Source organism: Penicillium samsonianum, assembly GCF_028829775.1.
Source record: "Penicillium samsonianum strain IBT 33392 chromosome Unknown utg000003l_segment0_segment0, whole genome shotgun sequence".
Lineage (NCBI taxonomy): Eukaryota > Fungi > Ascomycota > Eurotiomycetes > Eurotiales > Aspergillaceae > Penicillium > Penicillium samsonianum.
This window is the reverse complement of record NW_026643261.1, coordinates 6,205,523-6,222,577: the sequence shown is the minus strand read 5'-3', so window position 1 is coordinate 6,222,577 and position 17,055 is coordinate 6,205,523. Positions and strand designations below refer to the sequence as shown.

Sequence of the window (17,055 nt, the reverse complement as noted above, 5' to 3'; positions counted from 1 at the left end):
GGCGGGATTATGTCAGCACTTTTATATCGCGGCTCTGGCACTTAAATACTAAAGGAATAATGAATGTAATAAATTGGCTCAGTGATAATTGAAGATATGATCTACATATGTATGTAGCTAATTGAAACAAAACAAAACAAAAACCGCAAGGTAGTAGCGCACCCAACGGCCGCCAGCAACTGTGGGCACATGCGATTCTATACTCCATTTCACTCTGCGAGTTCCTCAAAGACCTTGACGAGGCTGCGCACACCCTTGAGCAGATTCTCATCTGGGCCCTGCCCAGGGGTCCAACTGGCATGTGCAAAGTCAATCAGACGGAGGGCGTGGACTTTAGGAATTTCGTCCTCCTCGTCATCGTCCTCATCGGGAATTTGCATAGTTTCGGGATCAATGTTGATATTGATAGCTTGTTGAGGCATCCCATCACCAAGCTGGACATTGACCAGCTCCAAGGCTTCTTCGGGAAGTTCAAATTCCTCATCATCTTCCTCTTCTTCTTCTTCTTCTTCTTCTTCTTCCCGAGAACGGGGTGCTGGGGCTTTCTGTTCCTCTTCAATTGCGTGCTCCATCGCTTCGATATCTCCTTCGTAGACCACCAGCACGCTCGCAGAGTACATCCGGCTTTCTTCAGATTCCAGAACCCGCTGCAAATTTTTCAATTCTTCCGCCAAGCGCTGGGCGACCATCTTTGATCGGTCTATATTGCCCGCCTTTGCGCCAGCCAGGAAAGTTTCAAAGCCTTGCTTGACATTATCCTTATTGAAAGAGCGGCCATACCACTTGTCATATCGCCGATATCCATCCTTCTCGATGACTTCGCCCTTTTCGCCCTCTGCACCCTCGTATTTCGTAGCATACGGATTTGTCCGGTCGCCCTCATCGGTCTCCCCATTGTGGCCAGTCCAGACTTTCATGCCCGCGATGCGATATCCAAGGCTAGAGCTGGTAGTTTCCTTAGAGACCGCATCAAGCTTTTCCCGCTTCGCGAGCGGCGCATCGTCGGCCCATAAACGCGCGCCGAGCTTGACATCCAGGACATTCGGCCGACGGAACCCACAGGCGATGTTCTCCAGCACGATGGATAAGCCAGTATCAATTTCCTTGCCTCCAGAGGGTACCCATGCTGCTTCCTCCTTGGCGAGGGCAGCGCCGTCTTCATGGGCGGGGGTTGTGTGGGATGGTGGTTGGCTAGGACGGGAGGAATCGGTCGTTACGTCGCCGGAGTCGGGGAGGGGAAGGACGCCAGATTCTCGGGCGGCAGCAATCGCCAGCGGTTGCTGCTGCTCGGAAGATGAGAGGGATCCGACGTAGAGGGGCATGAACTCGCGGAATGCCGGGTGGAGCGCGCTGGATTCGTAGAATTCTACCTCCTGCCGCGTGCATGGTTTCGCGATCAAGGCGCCAGAAGGTGTACAGCGAACGCCATCACTGGATAGGAATATCTTGTTAGCATGGTTATAGATTCGCTATCGCACTGAAGTCCGCCGGGTTGATTTCCTTTCGCGCACCCGGTTGCGTTAATCGGTGCGGGACGTCACGCCAGGAACAGAGCGAGAGTGTGAAACTTACTGTCCGGCAGCAGCGTGATCAAAAGGGATCAGGTCCTCGCTACCTAGCTGTGGTGTCTTCCGACTCTCTGGTTTCGAGGGCATTTTGATAAGAAATCACTTTATGACTTGAAGGGGTCTGTATTCCGGATGACCCAAACAGCTGGAACAGCGGGAGTAGCCCTGAGGCGTGGAGGTCCACAGGTAGCTTTAAACTTGGCAAACAGAATGCAAATGAGGTGAATAATTCAAATGTATGCTTATATCTGAAAAGGAAGTGAGCTCTGTGTAGAAAACATGATCCCAGCCGAAATGCGGGATAAGCGGCCAATGTCATTTTCGGCCCTAACACCATACGATCTATACGAACTATACGATCAACATCTATACACCTTAGCAAGTTATACATCCAAAGTAACTTTTAATTTTTTTGTTATCTTTTTCTCTCTTTCAAACATAACAAATTGTAGATCATCTTATAAAGTGGAAGAAACATAAATATGCATTGTTTGGTTGTTTGATGCCATCTATACCCAGGTGGATGAGTTTCATCACGACTAAGCATCACGACTAAGCAATCAATGAACCTTCCAGGTTGCCTTGCTATTGAGTCTCGTCTCTCTGCTTTTATCTTTCCTTCTCTCTTCCAACGTTTATCCTCGCTTCTCGCGACACGGGAAACTTCATCCTTTCAAACATCGTTTACCTTCATCGTTCATCATGGATGAAAGTACTGAGCCTGCCCGTGAAGGCGATTTGTCTACGGTTGCTCAGGCACTGGACTCTAGTGCCGCTGAAGAGCCTACCAAGCCTACTGAAGCCATGACTGGCGACGGTGTTACTGCTAACCTTGGCCCAACCATCCCGGACCAAGAGCATGGTGAAGCTACCAAGGAAGGACCCGTCACCTCTTCTCCGGAGTCGGGTGCTAAATCGCGCCGAACATCTCCAAAGTATGCTCGTGTTCGTTTTATTGATCCAGTCACTCCTGCGAAGCCTGAGCCCAAGAAGTCGGAGGTTGTATCCCAGACTGAGCATAATGTGAGTGTCCCAACAGTATCTAACCAGGTCCCAATTTCTTTGGTATCTCAAATAAAACATTATGCTGATAGTACTCTAAAGATCGAGGAGCCTTTGGCTAGTTTGGAACAGGAGCCTAACAAGCATGTTGCCCAGGTTCTAGCCGAAGCTGACCTTGGATGCGCTTTGCCGAAGGCAATTGATTTTGCCATCGTTACAAAGAAGCCAGAGAATACTACAGACACCTCGGGTGTGAAGGATGGTGCAGTCTCGGAGAAAGCGCCCCAGATTGGATTCAAGCATGACCCCGACGAGGAAAAGGTTCTCGCAAATGTGGAACTTGACGATGGTTCTTCTTCGAAGAAGAAGAAAAAGAAGAATAAGAGGCGCCCCAAGAGTCAAAGAGGAGAGGTATGACTGTGATACTGATGTTTATCTGCCCAGACTTTATCTAACAGTTTTTGTAGAACGCACCGTCTGGATTTGAACCCTTCTATGCCGATGCACCGATGACTCCAAACGAGTTCGAGGAGAACAAGACCATCTATGATCCGTATGTACATTCATATCTCCCTAACTGAGACAGTATCTAACTTTTTATGACAGTGCTTTGCCCATTCTTGAGTAAGATCCACAATGATTCATGATATAACCCCACTAATGTGACCCATCTAGTCGAATTGACGAGGGCATCAAGCGCTTCTTGTACAAGCGACGTCTTGAGCCCTACAGACGCAAGGTTTTTCTCAAATACCTACAGTACGGCGGTGTCAGCGTGGGCCCCAAACATTCCCAGGGAGTGACTCCTTCGGAATTGAAGGAAATGACCAAAGAAGAGGCAATGGACGCCCGCTGCACCACGGCCATATTTCCCAAGATGGGAAAACCGTACCCAATCTCCTTCAACGATGTTGCCACTGGCTACCTGTGAGTTTGGGAATATTCGAACACTTATTCAAAGTCACATACTAACTTGATTGATAGGACTGGGTACTACATGGGCTACTACAATCCTGATACCGAGGAGGAGATCAAAATATGCACTGATACAATGAAGAATTTCTTCTCGTACCTGCTCTACCACAATGTTTGCCCCGAGCAGAAGGAGGATCTTGAGGAAGCCCGACGAACCTGCGATCGGTCTGCCAAGGAGTTGTGGATGAACCAGCAACTTGTGCATCATCAAGGCCCCGGAGACTTCAACCGCGGTTGCTCCGTGCTGTTTGGTGGTTACTACTTCGAGGATGTGGATGACCCCGAGGCCTGGACAAACGTTCGATATGCTGATCAAAAGGTCTTCACCACTGAAATGGCTCGCAAAGTCGTCAAATACGCAATTGCAATTGCCGGAAATGACCGGACTGCCCAAAAATTCAAGATTCTGGCTGACATGGACATGATCGAAGCCAAGCAGGTACCAGACATCGATGGCTTTGAGGTAATCTCTTTGGAGGAACCTACCGAGGAAACCATCGCATACTACAGGGAGCTGGGCCCCGATCTCACCCCCGTGGGCAAGATTCGAGCCAAAGAATTCCGTGATCCCGCCAGAGGTCCCTTTGACCTCACTCCCTGGGAAAAGATTGATTGGGATGCTGGTTTTGCCCCGACCTATGAGTTCGAATTTCTCGTCGAAGCTCATCTGTTTGTCCATATCTTGCCCGGTATGAAGATTATCACGGATGTCTATGAGACCAACTTCGGACAGTACTACTTTGATGAAATTCTGTCGGTCCTGCCAAGTTTCTACAAGTTCATGTACAATGACTGGATGATGGACTACGTGGAGCCCATGCCTATTGACTTCATCCCCGACGAGGAGGAAGTCGCACGCCGCCGCGCAAAGGAGTCTATTATGCGCCCTCCCGAGCCCACCCCGGCTGAGTGGGCTATGCACATGATAACCCACGAGTTGGACTTTAATGTCCAGCCCGGTCAGGATGCCATGGTCGCTGTCTGGGAGATGATTCATGCCCTTGAGAACTTCGGCTGGGACTTGGAGGAAGTCGAAGACTTGATGGGCTTGGTGGATCCGAATCCGCAGAAAGGCAAGGGAAAGTCGACTGAGGGAGAGCAGTCCAACACGCGTCTTAGCAATGAGCCCTACAACATTCCCTTTGATGAGACCCCCAAGGAGGCCCTTGATCGGACTATCAATCATTTCCAGAATCCACAAAGGATCAAGCCTGTTATCGCGCCGGATGTCATTGCGAAGTTCCTGAAGGAGAAAAAGGAGAAGATAGAAAAGGAACAGTCCAAGCGAGGAGCCCAGACTTCGGATGCGCAGAAGATTGGGAAGAACAAGGAGCCCGAGGGACATCTCAGCCTGGGACAAACAGACAGCCAAGCGACTCAGACTTCGGATAAGCTGGAAGGTGCGAAGATCCAGGGACCTGAAGGACATCCCAGCCAAGGACCATCAGAGACTCCGAAGGAGCAAGTTGTTGAGAAGAACGAGGAAATCAAGGGTGAACTGGAGGGGAAGAATCAGTGATTGAAAGGTCGCTTATTGCAGCTATCGGGTTACCACGTGATCAGTCCGCCGTCAATCTACCGTGATGTTTCCCAAATATGTTCTTAAATGCAGAACTAGAAATGAAATTCGTATGGATATGTACGGAATATTCACACACTTGTATCGTAGTCTTACATTATCAATAGACCATAGTCGATTTGTATTGTTTAAAAGAGCCAGCTCCTGCTTCAAGGCCGCAGCAGTGGCTTGCCCATGGTCTTCCGTCCTTCCAGATCCTGTCGAGCGGGTTAGAATACACAATATCGCAAGCAAAGAACGACAGAGACTACATACCTTGTGCACCTGAGCAATGTCCTCTAGCGGATAGATTTTGTGGATTTTAGTCTTGAGCTGGCCCGACTTGAGCAGGCCGAACAGCTCATTGGTGTAGGATTCGAACTCTTCGCGAGTCTGAATGTATCCGAAGAGCGACGGGCGAGCAATTTTGACACACTTGGGGGTAAGTTTCCTATTAAAATATCATGAGTATCATCAGTCAAGACCAATATAGAGAGGGAAATGTCATACGCAAGAGGAAGCGGGGGCACAGGCCCGCTGGCATTGCCAAACCAAACGATAGTACCCTTGCGCTTGACAGCCTCCAAGCTTCCCTCCCAGGTATCTTTGCCGACAGAATCGTAGACAACATCGACACCACGACCACCAGTAGCTTCCTTGACCTTTTTAACCCAGTCCTTACCCTCCTCGCTGCGGTAGTCAATCACCACATCGGCACCAAGGCTCTTCACAAGAGCACACTTCTCTGCGCCGCCAGCGGTACCAATAACCTTGGCACCCAGAGACTTCAAAATCTGCGTCATAAGGAAGCCAGCACCACCAGCTGCAGCGTGGAGAAGAACCCAGTCGCCCTTCTGCACAGGATAAGTCTCCTTTGCGAAAGCAAGCACGGTCAAACCGCTCAGGAACGACGCCATGACATCCTCATCACTGATCCCCTCGGGGATCTTCGCAGTCTGGTCCGTCGACACTGCGGTGTACTCCGCATACCCACCAGTAGCTAACCATGCAACCCGATCGCCGACCTCGAACCCAGAAGTCTCGGGACCGACAGCAGCGACAATACCAGCGCCCTCGCGGCCCAAGATCTCGGGCTTGGGCGCGGGGTATAGGCCCGTTCGGAAGTAGGTGTCGATGTAGTTTACGCCGGAGATGTTGTTGCGCACTAGCAGCTGACCTGCTTGTGGGGTAGGAACTGGGTATGAGGTCTTGAATTGGAGCACTTCAGGGCCGCCGGTCTGCTCGACCACTACGGCCTTCATGGTTGTTGGGACGGACATGCTGCGGATCGGAATGAATTGGTTCACGAGTGGAGGGGCAATGTGATTGCGAAGTGCTGTCAATCGAGGACTACTGCGTAAAAGAGACCGAAACATAGTAAATAAGTAGGTGGGGGGAAGTATGGGAGGTATTAAGGCCATCAGCTTCACATTTGTCATCGGATCCCCGCAATCTCCGGCGGAATTGTTGCGCTTCCTTTCTATCCTCTTCTCTCATTTGACGAACCAACAAATTCCAATTTCAGTGTTTATGTGGGTACGGCGTATTTGGCTTTGATGATGTGCTTCATATAGGTTCCCCAAGTCCAACATTGACATTTCGACTATTCAACCATCTTCACAGGGATATGACGCCATTTCCGTCGGGCCGTTCGGAACAAGGGTATACTTGTTATACTATGCAACACACCACTGCAACACAGCCCTGGAGGGTTTCCAGGGTCGCTCTTCTCTGAAAGGAGACCCATCTCACCCGGAGCCCCTAGTCTGATCTGCCGCCCGATTAGCGCTTCGGTTCTCCGTACAAAATCAACATGCAAGCCACCCGGAGCCCCATGAGGGGCCAATCCCCCACGACCCACGACCCGGCATGTCAGTTGGCCCTGGCTCTGCATGAGGACGACATAGCGCCGACTTTGTATCATCTGCCGCTGACTGCATCATGAAACATTGGAAGAGAATAGATCTCTACCCCGCTCCATACACTTGAGATACACTTGAGACACTACGCAAGTCATTAGCCTCTGATCGGTCACTCGAAGTTTTCTAAACACCAGCCCCTGAGCATCAAGATTTTCATTTGTTGCCCAATGATCCGATTTGATTCTAAATAAATCGACCTGAAACGCAACGGCAGTACCCGGGGTTCCACTTCGTGCCCAATAGTCAACAGGCTGCCATAGCCACACCCCTTTGTGATGATGGTGACTCGACCAGTTGTTTCACGGTTGCCACTACGATCCTTGCCTCGTGATTTCTCTTCAGCCTGAAGCTATTCTTGTGTGTAGTTTTGCTCTTGCCCAATCACTGAAATGGCCTATCAGAGGCCCGTTCTCTCAGGGTGGTGCCCGATGCCATCCACCAATGCTTATATACCCTTGTACTCCCGGCTTGCGCACGCACTTTAAAGCGAGCATCTTTGTCTACTCTCGTGAAAATTTTTCTCTCTCTTTCATACGTGCCTTAGTTTTCTGCTCCCCTCCAATTTTTCGCCTTTTAAGTCCGACTTCCTATACTATGAACCACATTTCCCGAGCTATTCCACGAGACGTCAACGCACCAGGTTAACCTTCTAAAACAAGCATATTCCATACTATCTGTGTGGTGTGACCAAACCAAATTTTCAGAAATGACTTCCTCTCGAAGCTCTCGACGGGCGCGATCGCAATGGCCTCCAGCGCCTTGCGTTGAGGAAGAGCCACAGTCCCTCTCAAAGGAGCTAAACGGCCTCTCCAAGCTCGGAGATAAACCCGGGGTCGACGGTGTTCATACAAGAGGAGCTGTCGATCAGTATCCCATCATAGTCTCTGCCAACTCGCCCCCTCCGTCGTCTACCTCTCCTGCCAGTGTTCCCAGTGTGCCTGGACTTGGGAGTGTGTCTTCAGATGAAAGTGCAGGGCCAATGACACCGCCTGCTCAAGAGCCAATCTTCCGGAACACCGTCAGGTTTGAGACGGATGATCGGCCAAAACGTGCGCCGCCCTCAACTGCAAGCCAACCACGCGGCCCACCATCTCGGCCTCCGGCGCAGCAACAGCCCACCCGTGAGCTCAATACACAGCTGGAATCTCAACCGCCCTCTCATAGCCGGGATATCAATTCTAGCAGACACGGGCTGCCAATGCAAAATACCTCTCATGGCTCCCGTGGACCGAGTGTGCCGGATCGCAGTGGTGCTCGAGCTCCCATGCATGACAAGACCTATATACAACCACCCAAGTCTTCCATTGGTCGATCCAATAGTGCTAGACATGCACCTTCGACAACACGACCAATGCCAGAACGCTTTCGACGGGAGCCTAGCTCCGGGTATTTGTCCGATTCGGCCACGGCCACCACATACAACAGACCACCCTCGCACGAGCCCCAAGCGCCTGTGCCCTTGGCTCCTGTTTCAGCTCTGCCAAATGGGCCCACCCTCGCAGAACGCATTGAGGAGAAACTTCGCCAGCGACAAGAACAGCGGGACCCGGGCTCTATGTCTGACCCGGAGGTACGGCAAATGCCCACAACTGCAAAGCCTGTCAAACTGAATCCTCTCAACATATCTTTGCCCCCTCCGCCTCCTGCTCCTGCTCCAGCATCGCACTCACCTTCGCGTGGGCCTCAGCGTGTCCCCACCCAACGAGCACAACAGGAAGTCCCCCCGGCCTCACGTGCCCGCGCAACATCGGTGACAATGCCGCCTACCCGGTCGATGTCTGGATCTCGCCATCCCTCACGACCAGCACCCGAGATGAGCAAACCTACATCAACCCAAGTCGCAACCCAACTCAATACTGACAGGTCGCTGGCTCATCCCGCACCTACTCGACCCCCAGGCACATCACCACAGCGCCCGAGCTCAGTAGGCCTGGGTCTCTCTCCATGCCCTCGAACCATCGCCGTAGCAGGCTACCAAGATTGGTATACACTCAAAGGCCTCCCCCATTTGGACATCTGCCCATCCTGCATGAGCCAAATCGCACACTCCCGGTACCGCGACTACTTCATCCCAAGCCTCTCAAAGCCAGCGGGACAAAAGACACGATGCGCCTTTGCCAACGCATGGACCCGTCTCGCCTGGGCCCAAATGATAAAAAAGCAACACGACAGCCTAGAGCTCCTCTACCAAATGACACGCCCACCGCCCGGTACACGCGCCTGTCCCGGTCGCATCATCACCGAACAATCCTGGCACCGCATCTACGACCCCGAAACCGGCACCAACCTCGCAGGCTTCCACGTCTGCAGCAGCTGCGCACGCAACATCCGCATCCTAATGCCCAGCCACCGCGAAACCTTCCAACCAAGCCCGGACCCCACCGAGCGTGTGTGCGACTTCGTCACGTCCAGTCCGCGGTTCGTGAAATTCATCGATCTCCTCGATGCATCTGCATCCCGTGCTGAATCGGACTCCTCGCGCACCCGCCGCCCAGATACGCGCGAGTTCCTTAGCTACGCGCGGCGCAAGGTCGTGCTGCGTGATTGTCGTCGTGATAGGCCTGCTCTTGGTACATGGCACTTTATCCCGTCCCTGCCGGAGATGTGTGTTTGCGAAGACTGCTATGATGAGGTTGTTTGGCCGCTGGCTAGATCTAATCATCCTATTGCGTGCATGGTCACGACGAAGATGCGGATCTTGCCTGGTGATGGGCCTGGTCGGACTCGTGAGGCGAGTTGTCAGCTTTACTCGCCGCGTATGCGGGCGAAGTTTCGGGAGGCGGTTGTTAGGGATGATTTTGGGTTGTTGAGGTCTGTTGCGCAGAGGAGGGTTGAGGCTGAGAGGCGGTTCCTTGATCGGAGGGAGGAGTTGTTGGTTGCTCAGTCGAAGGGGTATGACTGTGATGAGGAGATGAGGAAGGCTGTTGATGAGTGGAGGAGGTGGGAGTGAGGTTTATCGCTGGTTATTGTCTTGTTTCCTTCGGGTGCTTTGATTTCTGTCTGTAAATGCATGTATACTTGGGAGCATTGGGGTGTACAATGATTGGAGGGAGTTTTATTTTGTATTGTACTAGCATAGCATAGCATAGCATAGCATATCACATAGCATATATATAAAAGTCTACCTAGGTAGAACATAGCCCTATTATTACCCCTCACACCGGCTTGACGCCGGAATCCGGTATTAGCCTGTTGTCATAATATCCTAGCATTTGCTTCTTCCACTGACCCATCACTGTCCAATATAAAGAAGAGCCTCCTTTCCAAGGTTAGCACTCATCATCTCATCAGTACGACATGCTTTCGACTCGCGGAGAAAGATATGTCGAGGCCGGCTTGGCCGATGGCTACCTTGGCCCTCCCAAGATGCACTTTGACAAAGATACCAAGCAGGGTATTGTATCTTTCAGCAACGCTGAAAATGTAAGTCAAAAAGCCCCCTCGCCGATATCTAACGTACTAACCCATGCGGTAGTTCATTATGCAAGACACAATGCTTGAATACATCCGCACGAAGGTGAAGCCTTGGACTACTCATCTCCACCCACTGTACAGAGTACAAGAAACAAGTTGACTAAGACAAGGGTAAATACCAGGTATCATCAAGCCTCGACCACACAACTCTCACCTATCATGAAGGCCCCTTCGGCTCAAGCCGCCTTCGAACCGCCATGGCCAATCTAATTACAACCTACTTTCATCCCGCTACCCCGATTTCACCTAACAACATCGTTTTCGCAAATGGCGTGACGAGCCTCAACGCCATCTGTGCTTCCAGTCTAACCAACCCGGGCGACGGGATTCTGCTAGGCCAACCCATCTACGGGTCCTTCGCGGGAGATCTCCGCGTCCCCTCCAACTGCCAACTGGTTTATGTCCCCTTCCACGGGGACGATCCATTTAGCCCAGATGCCGTGGCTCGGTATGAGAAGACATTCTTACAAGCATGCGACGAGACCGGTGTAACAATACGGGCCCTCCTGATCTGTAACCCGCACAACCCGCTCGGCCGGTGCTACTCTCGTGAGACTCTGGAGGCACTACTGCGGTTCTGTCAGAAGTATCAGATCCATCTCATCAGCGATGAAGTGTATGCGCTATCGGTGTACGGGAATGATGATTCCACTGGCTTTGTTTCCGTTCTGTCAATCGACCCCGTTCCGCTCGGGGTGGATCCGGCCTTAATCCATGTGCTGTATGGGATGTCGAAGGATTTCGCTGCAGCAGGGTTACGGCTGGGAAGCTTGATCAGCCAGAATCAGAGGCTCTTACAAGCGGCTTTGTCGATGAGGTAAGGGAGAGCTTGGCTCCGTGTGTTGGTTGGGGTACTAAACGAGCTATAATATAGTCGATTCCATTGGCCTTCGAATATATCCTGCAGTATTGCAACCGCCGTTCTCGAGGACAGAGACTTTGTGGAGACCTTTCTTCAGAAAAGCCGTCAATTACTTCGTTCACACCGGGATTTAGCTGCACAAGCTTTGGAGGAGGCAGGGATCCCTTTTGCACAAGGCAGGTCGGTCTTCCCTGAACTTTGCAGATCTTCAAAAACAGCCCTGGAGAAGTTTGGAACTAAACCTTAGTATGTCTCTAGTATTGCAGGGTTTTTTCTCTGGATTGACCTTTCCAAGTGTTTGGATATCACCATTGTCACTAGTCAAGGGAAATGGGCTGCAGAGTGGGATTTGTCCCGCCGGCTGCAGCAGATTGGGGTGGTGATGTCGTCGGGGTATGCATATCATAATGAGGTTGCAGGCTGGTTCCGTGTCATCTTCTCGGTGGAAGTGGAGAGCCTGAAGATGGGTTTAGCAAGGATTATAGAGTTTTATAGCAGCTCGGGGAATACGGGAATTTAAATGGCTTCTGGTTGACTACTGGTTTTTGATAATATATTTGTACGGAGGAAGCGCGTTCAGTAGACAAAACAAACTTAATTTGCATGGAGATATTCCGACATTTCTCGTCTCACATTTCACACTCAATGAGTCTCTCACTCGATCAAAAATTATAGTAGAAGATTAATTGACTGCTATAGGCAATGTGTACTAGATTTCAGTCGCGACTTTCCCAACCGGGAAGGAATTATATAGTTGATCTGTAATCCATTCTCCCCTTGTTTTGTTTCGTACATAGTCAAATCTAGCCTTGAGATAAAAGTATGTTTCGAGAAACCAACAAGCGACATGTTATTCTAAGGTTGTACGAATTATAAACTACATGCACATTGAACAAACACCTGTAGAAATATTGATTGTATGTAATAACGAGCCACAACCCCATGCTAAGTGAAATCTAAATCTCCAACTCCATATCCGAAGAATAGATGCAAATATCTAATGCAAGCAAGAAACAATGCAATGAAAAGAAAATTCCCTAACCAACCAACCCAACCAACTCCCCAGGCCAACGCTTCGCCCATATAATAGCGCGAGGAGGCATTCTTCCGCCGACAGGCGCAAGCACACGGATCTTGCCCTTATCCGCGTCGACATCAGCAACATACAAGAAGCCCATGATACTCGCGTCACGTACTTCGGCGGGGGATGCCGTGGTAGGTGCATGAGTGATTGCAAGGAGGGTATTTGCCAGCGCAGAGGGAGCAGGTGGGAGAACCTTTTTCAGGGGGACGCTGCTGGCGTTGTTGGCGTTGGCGTTGGAATTTGCGTGGTCAGCGGACTCTGAGAATGAGCCCACAACACCAGGGAGCGGGGCGGCGCGGTCTGGGTCTTGCTTCGTTTCGTGTGAGGCGTAGTCATCCATGCCACCACCACCGGGAAGGAAGGAGTCGCCTGTTCCCAGCTGGGAAGGGTCGTATTCGTCTTCGTCTTCATCATCTGCTGAAGAGACGGTGTAGTTGTATACGGGGAGAGAGGCAAAGTCAAGTTGCTGTGCGTGGGGAGAGAGTGTGATGGCGGAAGATGGCGAGGAGGACGGGATGGGGTTTCCGAAGAAGTAGGAACGAATTTGGGACTCCCGTGTTGCCTTGCGGAAGGCATCGTCACGGTCAGCACAGCCACCCGATTTAGAAAGCTTGACGACGGAGATGTGCTCGTCGAAGACAGCGGCTGTTGCGCTGGAGGTGGGCTTGTTGTCATATTGTCTGGCAACAGTACTGTACAGGCGCTCCGAACCCAGTACCAGGATCGTTGTAATCGAGAACTCTGTGACAATGTGGTTAATGAGTTCCATAGTGCCGGGCTTGTCTGTGCCAAGGATTCCGGGTGTATCGACAATGATTCCCGTTTCGCGCGCATCCTCATCTTCGGCCATCCGGCCTGTGACAGACAGTGCAAGGCGTGAGACGACTGGTCGGTACACGACGCCTTCGCCATCCAGCGGGCTTTGCATTGGGTAACTGTACACAAGCGGCAGCTTGACAGGCACAGGGCTGGGCCCGGACATGGGACTGCTTCCCCAGCCATCTTCGACGTCCAAGATGGTACGGAAGGCAGTCGCGGTCAGTGTACCAGGGACGCCAAGCATACCCTCCGTAGGGTCGAGGTTCACGACCAACGGCTGACGACCGATCTTCGTCGCATATGCGGTCAAAATCTTTGCCAAACTTGTCTTTCCGGTGTTTTCAGAGCCGAGAAGGAGCACGCGCGGGCCATCCTTGCCTATTGATTGGGCTTCTTCCCGCATTGTCTCCAGCGCAAAGTGTACGTTGGCATATTCTACCATTGGCGTTTCCTCCGCCGTGTATTCGCTTTGACAGCCTCCTGCGCCATGACCCACTGTCGGTGTGACTCCATCAGATGTTGTTGATGCTGTTTCAATCGCGGTGACTTCAAGTGCACAGCCATGCCATGTGAAGATTGCCGCCTTTGTGCCGGTAAATGTGTAGGTTTGCGATTCGGCAAGCTCTGTACCGAAGAGTTCAGCGGTTCCATTGAGAAGCTGCACAACTTGAATGAGAAGGAACACAATCATATCAGAGAATATGACGTACCTTTACTTTGATAATATGTCCAAAGGCGACCTCAAACCGCCACTCCGAGCCTGGGGTCAGGCTGATCTGTGATGGTTGCGCGGGTGCCTGCGATCTTTCCTCCGATGGCTGCGTTAGCTCGAGACCCGGGAGCGACATATTACCGGTCAATTTGAGAAGCCTCGGAATATGTGCAAAGGTTGAAAGGAGTGAAAGAAGTATTGGAATTGTTATCGGGGTGCGGAGCTTCAGCATGGATGTTTTGCATGTTTGCATCAACCGTTACTTGGCCGTCATTGGCCGGTCGATGTGAATAACAACCTTGGAACTATTAGTTATGTAGACAGACATTGTTGGATGTGCATCTAAGGGATAATAAACGTAAGTATAACATTCACAATGCCCTAATGCCCTAACTGGTCATACATCCTACATTGTTCTATTGTTCGATGTTTGAACAATACTACTCCATGCTCACCAGACCGTGAATAGCATTGGGCATTTAATATAATTATCGCACTATACAGTACATCCCTTCCTGAGGTAAAAGTAACGACTCATCCATGCTCTAGTGATTGCCTTCAATCGGTAAACCTCACTTCAGCCCCGGAGTAGCAAAATAGCACAGACATTAGAACATTGAAAGTTGTTGATATCAGCTATACCAAGATTTCAACATACAGGTTATAACCCTACAAGAAACACAAACTGGTAACATCAAAGCATTTCACTATCATTGAGCGAATCGTCCTTGACTACTTGGAAGGCTGCCACAGGGCAGTAGAAGGTGGGAGAGGGGGAAGTTGGTATCAGCAGGAGAGCGAGGGTAAGGGACATAAAATGAGCTATGGGGCAATCCAAATAACCAAGTCTGGTGTAAAACACAGGGAGAGGGAGGGGAAAGGGAGGGCAAGATATTAGAAAATGGTGTCAATAACAGGCACAGGGCATTCAGGATCGCCGGCGAGGAATATATTTATGATAACGACAAGGGGAATTGGGCATCAGAAGCGAATATTTGGGTAGCTGGGCTGTCGCAAGCGACAGACACGCCGAAAAGAAGAGACCAAAATTTCAAACAGACTAGACTTTGTCAAGCAAGACCTCATTCTGTTCAGAAAAAGTATGGGATGGAAGCCCTAGATATGATGTTAGCGTTGATTCGGGATATTCATAGCACAGAATGACTTACGCAAGGGCAAATGCCACGGAGACACCGAAGATAGAGCGGTTGCGGACACGCTCCTGCTTGAGCTTGTTCTCGAGCACCTTGGCTTTCTTGGCTCGCTGGGAAGATTCGGCCGATGTTTCTTCATCCTCATCATCCTCGGCCTTGCGCTTGCTGGTCGCCTTGACAGATGTCGATTCTGCAGTAGTGCCCTCGGCTTGCGCCTTGATAGCCTCTTCCACCATCACCTTAGCCTGAGCGATCATGTCTTCGGTCTCCGCAGCAGAGGGCACCTCTGGGAGACAAATAGGCATGTCCAGGGAAACAATAGTGTGGGTGGCCTTGGGAGCATCTGTGGTATCGTCGGCCACTGATACTTCGGCTGTCTCATCCCGTTCCTTAGTTTCTTGTTTCTTCTTCTCTTTCTTCTCGGTCTTCTTCTTTTCTTTCTTCTCCTCCTTGGTCGCCTCCGTAGTCTCGTCTTCGAGCTCCGCGGTAGCAGATCTCGTTGCCTTGCGCGCTCTGATCTTCTTTCCAGGAGACCCGCTTGACGTCACTTCCGTTTCGGCATCCACAGCTCGCAACTCAGGGATCGAGTCCGGGAGGGCTGAAGCTGAGATATCCAATGCCGACTGGAGGCTAGCGTTTGCAGCCGTTGTGGACGGGGTGCTAGTGACATCCTTGGTGATGCGGCTGCTGCGGGGCTTCCGAGGAGACAACTTCTTGCTCGGAGAAGCGGACCGTCCTCTGCGGTTGCGCTGCGACACGGGCGGCTCATCGGAGGGAATTTCGAACTTCGGCGGGGGGTGATGTGCTTCTTTGCGCTGGAAGAACTTTGAACAATGTCTGTTGGGTCCAACAGTGCTCGCACCCAATCGTACATTTGGTATTCCTTGGAAAGCTCAAGAGCTAGGTATAGAGTCAGGATTTGTTTGGTAGAGAGAACATCCCGGGCAAAACATACCAAACGTGGGCGAGATCCACACATTTCCAGCAACCTCCTCTTCACTGGTGTACTCGCGAGCCTTCAGATACTCACGCTCTGTCCGCTCTTCCTCAGCCTTGGCCCATGGGAAGGCAATTTTGAACATTCCAGTCGCGCTAACAAAGCCATCTTTACTACGGCGCTGTAATGATGAAGCCCGAAGTTAATGACCGTTTGCTTCCAAATTAGATAAAACGGGGGCTCTCACCATCAAGAAGTAGCTTTCTGGGTGCTGCTGAGGGCTGTGGGAAGGGAAGATCTCAGAGCCCTCGAGGTCTTTGGGCAGCGGAGCACGGAGGTGAGCATACTCAAACACGCCTAGGTTCTCGGGCTTGGTTGCGTTCGAGGTGCCAATCTGGGCAGGCTTGACGGAGAGGTTGGTTTGCCCAAGACGACGGCGGGCAAGGAGCTCGTCATCTGTAATCAAGAGTAACACGAAATTGTTAGCGATGGCCTCGAGGCATTGAGGGAGCACGAGGCGGGTAGATAGCCGATGCGCGCGGTCGCGCCACCACGCGCCAGTTTTCGAACTTACAGGTGGGAGCAACCTCGATCGTGATGAGCGGATTAAACTGTTTTGGGAGTGTTCGCGACATGGTGGGGGGATGTCGAGTGAAGTGGAAATGAAGATTTGCGGGAGACTTGGTGACTTCTGGGAAAGATGCGCCAACGTTGGCCACGTAGCAGGCGCGTCAAGCGACAAAAATCAATAATCAAATATTACCACCGACAGATCTTATATCTTGGCGAAAAGAGAAGTGCGAAACCAAAATTAAGATTGATAACCAGAAAAAAAAAAAAAAAAAACACAGATACCCAAAGAAGTCAATCAGGAGAGATGAGAAGATGCAAGTCGCGAATAATTGCGTTGTTCTGAAGCTTGACTTGTTCCGGTAAGGTCCGGTAAATAGGTGGTCATGTGTGGTATTTTGAGATTGTGGTTGGTCAA

General features: G+C 51.0%; 7 protein-coding genes across 7 annotated transcripts; 3 read left to right on the top strand and 4 right to left on the bottom strand.

Annotated features, from left to right (window-relative positions):
* Nucleotides 1-209: 209 nt before the first annotated feature.
* Nucleotides 210-1,655, bottom strand: N7471_006032 (inositol polyphosphate multikinase; the record flags this gene model as incomplete). The annotated part of the gene is made up of 2 exons (XM_057278751.1): nt 210-1,431; nt 1,573-1,655. 2 exons carry the CDS (start codon nt 1,653-1,655, stop codon nt 210-212), a joined length of 1,305 nt encoding a protein of 434 aa, XP_057138361.1.
* Nucleotides 1,656-2,270: 615 nt separating this feature from the next.
* On the top strand, nt 2,271-5,064 carry N7471_006031 (uncharacterized protein; the record flags this gene model as incomplete). The annotated part of the gene is made up of 6 exons (XM_057278750.1): nt 2,271-2,591; nt 2,673-2,981; nt 3,038-3,123; nt 3,177-3,194; nt 3,246-3,497; nt 3,555-5,064. The coding sequence occupies 6 exons, from the start codon at nt 2,271-2,273 to the stop codon at nt 5,062-5,064; spliced, it is 2,496 nt and encodes an 831-aa protein (XP_057138360.1).
* A 13-nt stretch (nt 5,065-5,077) lies between these two features.
* Nucleotides 5,078-6,479, bottom strand: N7471_006030 (quinone oxidoreductase family protein; the record flags this gene model as incomplete). Its single annotated transcript, XM_057278749.1, has 3 exons — nt 5,078-5,321; nt 5,380-5,554; nt 5,614-6,479. The coding sequence occupies 3 exons, from the start codon at nt 6,477-6,479 to the stop codon at nt 5,274-5,276; spliced, it is 1,089 nt and encodes a 362-aa protein (XP_057138359.1). The 3' UTR covers nt 5,078-5,273.
* A 1,252-nt stretch (nt 6,480-7,731) lies between these two features.
* On the top strand, nt 7,732-9,975 carry N7471_006029 (uncharacterized protein; the record flags this gene model as incomplete). The annotated part of the gene is made up of 1 exon (XM_057278748.1): nt 7,732-9,975. One exon carries the CDS (start codon nt 7,732-7,734, stop codon nt 9,973-9,975), a length of 2,244 nt encoding a protein of 747 aa, XP_057138358.1.
* Nucleotides 9,976-10,322: 347 nt separating this feature from the next.
* Nucleotides 10,323-11,881, top strand: N7471_006028 (pyridoxal phosphate-dependent aminotransferase; the record flags this gene model as incomplete). Its single annotated transcript, XM_057278747.1, has 5 exons — nt 10,323-10,448; nt 10,501-10,542; nt 10,622-11,316; nt 11,374-11,541; nt 11,620-11,881. 5 exons carry the CDS (start codon nt 10,323-10,325, stop codon nt 11,879-11,881), a joined length of 1,293 nt encoding a protein of 430 aa, XP_057138357.1.
* Nucleotides 11,882-12,398: 517 nt separating this feature from the next.
* Nucleotides 12,399-14,112, bottom strand: N7471_006027 (cleavage polyadenylation factor subunit CLP1; the record flags this gene model as incomplete). The annotated part of the gene is made up of 2 exons (XM_057278746.1): nt 12,399-13,922; nt 13,975-14,112. 2 exons carry the CDS (start codon nt 14,110-14,112, stop codon nt 12,399-12,401), a joined length of 1,662 nt encoding a protein of 553 aa, XP_057138356.1.
* Nucleotides 14,113-14,678: 566 nt separating this feature from the next.
* N7471_006026 (KilA-N domain-containing protein) lies at nt 14,679-16,904 on the bottom strand. Its single transcript, XM_057278745.1, has 5 exons — nt 16,642-16,904; nt 16,315-16,523; nt 16,086-16,248; nt 15,146-16,013; nt 14,679-15,092 (listed from the first exon to the last, which is right to left on the bottom strand). Exons 1-5 carry the CDS (start codon nt 16,700-16,702, stop codon nt 15,068-15,070), a joined length of 1,326 nt encoding a protein of 441 aa, XP_057138355.1. The 5' UTR covers nt 16,703-16,904; the 3' UTR covers nt 14,679-15,067.
* Nucleotides 16,905-17,055: the final 151 nt, after the last annotated feature.